This window comes from Myotis davidii, unplaced genomic scaffold, assembly GCF_000327345.1.
Source record: "Myotis davidii unplaced genomic scaffold, ASM32734v1 scaffold681, whole genome shotgun sequence".
Classification (NCBI taxonomy): Eukaryota; Metazoa; Chordata; class Mammalia; order Chiroptera; family Vespertilionidae; genus Myotis; species Myotis davidii.
Window position 1 is genome coordinate 1,310,828 of NW_006291551.1, and position 4,970 is coordinate 1,315,797.

Sequence of the window (4,970 nt, forward strand, 5' to 3'; positions counted from 1 at the left end):
ATCACTGGAGCAAGCAAGCCTCCTGTTCGCTTCAGCTGCCTGGCTGCAGGACACCATCTTGGTTGGCAGTTAATTTGCATATTGCCCTGATTAGCCAATGGGAAGCGTGTTGGAGGTACGGTTAATTACCATGTTTGTCTATTATTAGATAGGACTAGAGGCCTGGTGCACAAATTCATGCACAGGTGAAGACCAGCTGGCCCACCCCGATGGGGGCCTATCAGGCCAGACCGGTGGGACAGGAGAGGCTGCAGGAAGTTGGTTGGCCGGCCCCACGCCTGATCGGGGATGGGGCCGGATGGGGGAGGGGCTGCAGACAGTTGGCCGGCCAGCCACACCCTCGGTTGGGTTGTTGGGGGCCTATTGGGGGCCGGATCAGGCTGGTTGGCTGCTGCAGTGCATGTCACAGCCACCAGTTGTTCTGGTGGTTCCACCGTTCCGTTCGCTGGGCTTTTATATATATAGACGACCTCCCCCACTGGATTAACCCTTGCTCACCTGTGCACCTTGGTCCTGTTATATCATTTGCAATCATCCAGGGTTCTTTCCCTCGCTCCAATAAGGAGATGATATCAGGCTTAGAAATGGAAAGTCCTGTTTATAGGAAGAGAAATGGGGAATGATCATGCTGTTCCAAAATTCAAACCTAGTCTCTTCGTTACCAAGAAAGAAAGGCAATTACATAAAGGAAGGTGTGAAGGTTGTCCAAAGGATGGGAAGATGGAGGTGCCAATGAAACTATCCAATTCCATTTCCACAAAGCACAAAACAATTCCTTTGGAACAGAGAGCAGAAATTCAGCTGGAAACTTGTAAGTGTTCCTAGATATTCACCCTGAAGAAACTAGAAATTCCAGAAGGCTAGTTGAAGTATTTGGAATTGATAATTATGGTGCTTATTCTCTGTCCCCCCTCCAATATATTCTTTGCTGTTTCTGACCCTGCTCTGTGTCCTGGACAGCTTACGTGCAAAGAACTGTATTATAGTGGCCCTATCATTTTTCACTGGTTTTGGCAGATGGAAAGCATCAGTAGGAGATCAGCAGGCAGGAGGAGACAGACTTCAGAGTATTTATCCCTCTCCCTCCCTTCTTTGACCCAAGAATTGTGGAAGTAGCTTTAGTTGCTGCTAGCCAGGCCCTTTTCCATGATTTTACCTCTCACAATCTTCCAGTGGCAGTGTTTCCTCCCTTTACCCCTTCCGGCCAGGGGTGGTAACAGCCTCCCACTGTTGCAGTTCATGGGAGCCTTGTTTCTGTTTGCCTGTGTAGTTATTACACAACTAGAGGCCCAGGGCACGAAATTCGTGCACTCAGGGGGGTGGTCTCTCAGCCCGGCCTGTGCCCTCTTGCAGTCCAGAAGCCTTAGCGCAGCTGCAGAGGTGGGAGAGGCTCCTGCCACCGCAGCTGTGCTCGCCAGTCTTGAGCCCAGCTTCTGGCTGAGCAGTGCTCCCTCTGTGGGATTGGGCCGAAACTGGCTCTCCAACACCCCCTGAGGGGTCCTGGATTGCAAGAGGGTGAAGGCCAGGCTGAGGGACCCCACCAATGCACGATCGGGGCCAGGGAGAGACGCAGGAGGTTGGCCAGTTGGGGAGGGACCGTAGGAGGGCTTCAGGGCATGTCCGGCCCATCTCACTCAGTCCCGATTGGCCGGAGTCCAGCAGCAAGCTAACCTATTGGTCAGAGCATCTGCCCCCTGGTGGTCAGTGTACGCATAGCGAATGGTCGACCAGTCGACTGTCTGTCCCCTGGTGGTCAGTGCACGTCAAAGCGAGCAGTTGAGTGGCCTTAGCATATCATTACCACATTACACTTTGATTGGTTGAACAGCCTATCGGTCGACCAGACACTTAGCATATTTGGCTTTTACTATATAGGACTAGAGGCCCGGTGCATGTTGTTTGTTTGCCCCTCACTAAACCCCCTGCCAGCCGGGTAGCCCCACGCAGCCTGCTGCTCAGTTGTTTGGTCACCCCTCACTAGCCCCCCTGCTGGCTTGGTTGCCCCACGCAGCCCATTTGGTCGTCCGTTCGGTTGCGATGGTCGCTTAGGCTTTTATATATATAGATATCCTTACCTAGTGAGACTAAGTTACCAAAGTTCTCCAAAGTCACATCCTTGTACAAGTCCCTCTGGGCAGGTTCCAGATACTTCCATTCTTCCTGAGAGAACTCTATTTCCACATCCCTGAATGTCACCAATCCCTGAAACATGCATTACTAGTAAATGAAAGGACTTCTTAATTTTTTCATTTATTACAAACATTTTCAAAATTACACAAAAGTATAGAGAATAGTATAATGACCCCATAAATCCATCCCTGTTTGAACAATTAACAAGAGTTTGCAAATCTTGTTTCATCTTTTCCCTTTCATTTTCTACCCCTGGTGTATTTTGAGGCAAATTCCACATACTCAACATCATAGTATTTCACCCACAAAAACTTTAGTATCTAACAGAATAGGTTTTTTTAACCCCTTCCCCAACAATTTTCTTGTTAAAAACGTTTCTTTTTCAGACTAATTTTTTTATTTTGGTTCTATATAGTATTTTTGATGCTGGTTATGAAAACAGTTTGTAACTTGTCTTCCTATAAACCATATTTTTTTACCATATTTTCTTAGTATACTCATCGACGACTGAAAAAGAACATTTTGTGAAAACGAGTATACACGTTTCTGCCGGGGAAGGGGTTAAAAGCATAACCAGAATAACATTATCATACTTAGTAACATCCACACTAATAAAAGCCAAAGATGCTAATTGACTGTACCTCTGCTACACCCACCAGCCAATCAGAAAAGTATGCAAATTAACCCAACAAAGATGGCTGGTAATTTGCATACTGCAGGCAGGGCGGGACAGCGCCATTCCCCGCCTGCCCCGCTGCCATCCATGCCTCCCGTGTGCGACCCTGGGTGGCCGGGCGGGATAGCAGTGATCCGCTGCCCGCCCGGTCGCCATCCGGCCCTCCTGTGTGCGACCCGGGGTGGCCAGGTGGGACAGCAGCGGAGATGGGAGGAAGCCAGGCAGCGGAGATGGGAGGGAGTGAGGTGGCGGAGAAGGGAGCTCCCTTCTCCAGTGCTTTGCTCCGGCCTCAGGAAGCCCTATTCTTGCAGGAATAGGCCTGAGGAAGCCCTATTTTTGAAGGAATCTTCCTGCAATGGGCCTCTAATTAATAATAATTTTCTTTGATCTTCAGGCCCATGCTCTATCCACTGACAGAAACCAGTTAGGGCAACAATAATTTTCTAATAACCAGATCAAGTTTCAAATTGCCCCAACTTTCTCAAAAGTAATTTGCTGTTGGTTTACTCAAATCAGGATTCAAACCGGATCCAAAAATTGTGTTTTGTTATAGGATTCCTAAAGTTTCTCAAATCTCTAACAGGCCCCAAAGGCCTTTATAATCTTTATTGCTTTATTTATTTATTTATTGTTAATCCTCACCTGAGGATATTTTTCTACTCATTTTTAGAAGAGTGGAAGGCAGGGGGAGAGACAGAGAGAAACACATCGATTGGTTGCCTCCCACGAGCCCCAAAGAGGGGCGGGGATCCTGGGATTGAGCCTACAACCGAGGTACATGCCCTTGACCAGAATCAAACCTGGGACTCTTCAGCCTGCAGGCCGACGCTCTATCCATTGAGCCAAACGAGCCAGGTCACTATCTATTTATTAAAGAAACATCTGAATCAGTAGAATTTCCCATACTTTGGATTTAACCAACTGCACCTTCATCATGTTCTACTTCCATATTTTCTGTGAAATGTTGTTAGATCTGGAGGCCTAATTGACATAGTTTTTGAGGGGGCATGAATATGTTAGAGGTGGTACTGTGTACTTTCTGTATGTCCCAATAGGAGGCACATTATGACTAGTTGTCCCAATTTTAGTAAGGTTAAAATTGATGAGTAGGTTCAGGTTTTGACAATCTGATCCATCCAGGAACATGTCTTTAAGATAAAAAGGGTGTTGCAGGAAGGAGGTGCTCAAGCAAGCAAGCTAAGGCTGAATGCCTATGCCATTAAGGAAATACAAGAAGCAAATTTATATGACTAAAGGCTTACACGCTTTTGAATATTCTGGTGGCTACAGATAAGAAAGATCTCCTTCATATAGCCCGACTCTCTTCTATTGTCCACAAGGTCAATGAATGAGCAAAATCTAGCTAAATGGGGTCTTATAAATAAACAAAATAACATATACAAAACACACAGCAAACATGGGCCTAGCAAATAATAATGTCTTTAAAAATGCATACCTTTTTACCATTTTTCTTCCTTGAGATAAAAAATGTCTTATAAATCTCTATCTTAACACATTGTTTGCGGGTAGTTTTTATTGCGCGCTAACAGGTGGCGCGGGCCATTTTTGCTAATTTTTTGCGCAAATGTAAAATTACGATAACTTTAGTTTACGTATTTATACTGCTAGTCTATAAAAAACGTATTAATACGTGTCCCGCGCTCTACTACCAGTCAACGTAAAACGTATAAGTAAAACGTATAAATACGTTTCCCGCATACAATGTGTTAAAATATAGCATTTATAGAAGTTTTAAATCTATCCTGAAGACTCAGGATCATAGTCTTTGGATCTCAACACAGATTTTACCTTCCTCTTCAGAATGCACTTGGGACCATGCAGAGGGTGGTCTAGTTGTCATAATGGGGGAGATTGGGCTGGGAGGGGAGCAGTATGCTACTGACATTAGTGCTGGCTGGCATCAGGAATGATAAGTGTCCTGAGTTATCTAGGCTTTGTACCTAGGACAGTCCCATACAACAAAAAATATACTGCTGAAAATGACAGCAGTATTCCCACTGCTTCTTTTTGTCAGACATCATTAACAATTTTTGGTTATGGCAAATTTTAAATAAACACAGGGATTTTATTTGCTATATAATATTGTACTTTATGTCTTACTAGAGGCCTGGTGCACGGAACTCGTGCACGGGGAGGGGGGAGG

At 45.6% G+C, this 4,970-nt stretch overlaps 1 protein-coding gene across 2 annotated transcripts in view; it reads right to left on the reverse strand.

Moving 5' to 3' along the window:
* Positions 1-4,970, reverse strand: part of ZNF565 (zinc finger protein 565) — a 39,624-nt gene that overhangs the window by 23,415 nt on the left and 11,239 nt on the right. Inside the window, exons 3-4 of one of the 2 annotated variants that reach the window (XM_006765047.2) lie at positions 2,076-2,217; positions 499-594 (exon numbers count right to left, since the gene is read on the reverse strand). In XM_006765047.2, the coding sequence (XP_006765110.1) occupies positions 499-594; positions 2,076-2,211 (232 nt within the window). In that variant the 5' untranslated portion in view covers positions 2,212-2,217. The remainder of the gene's footprint in view (positions 1-498; positions 595-2,075; positions 2,218-4,970) is intronic. The other variant, XM_006765046.2, reaches the window with a different exon arrangement.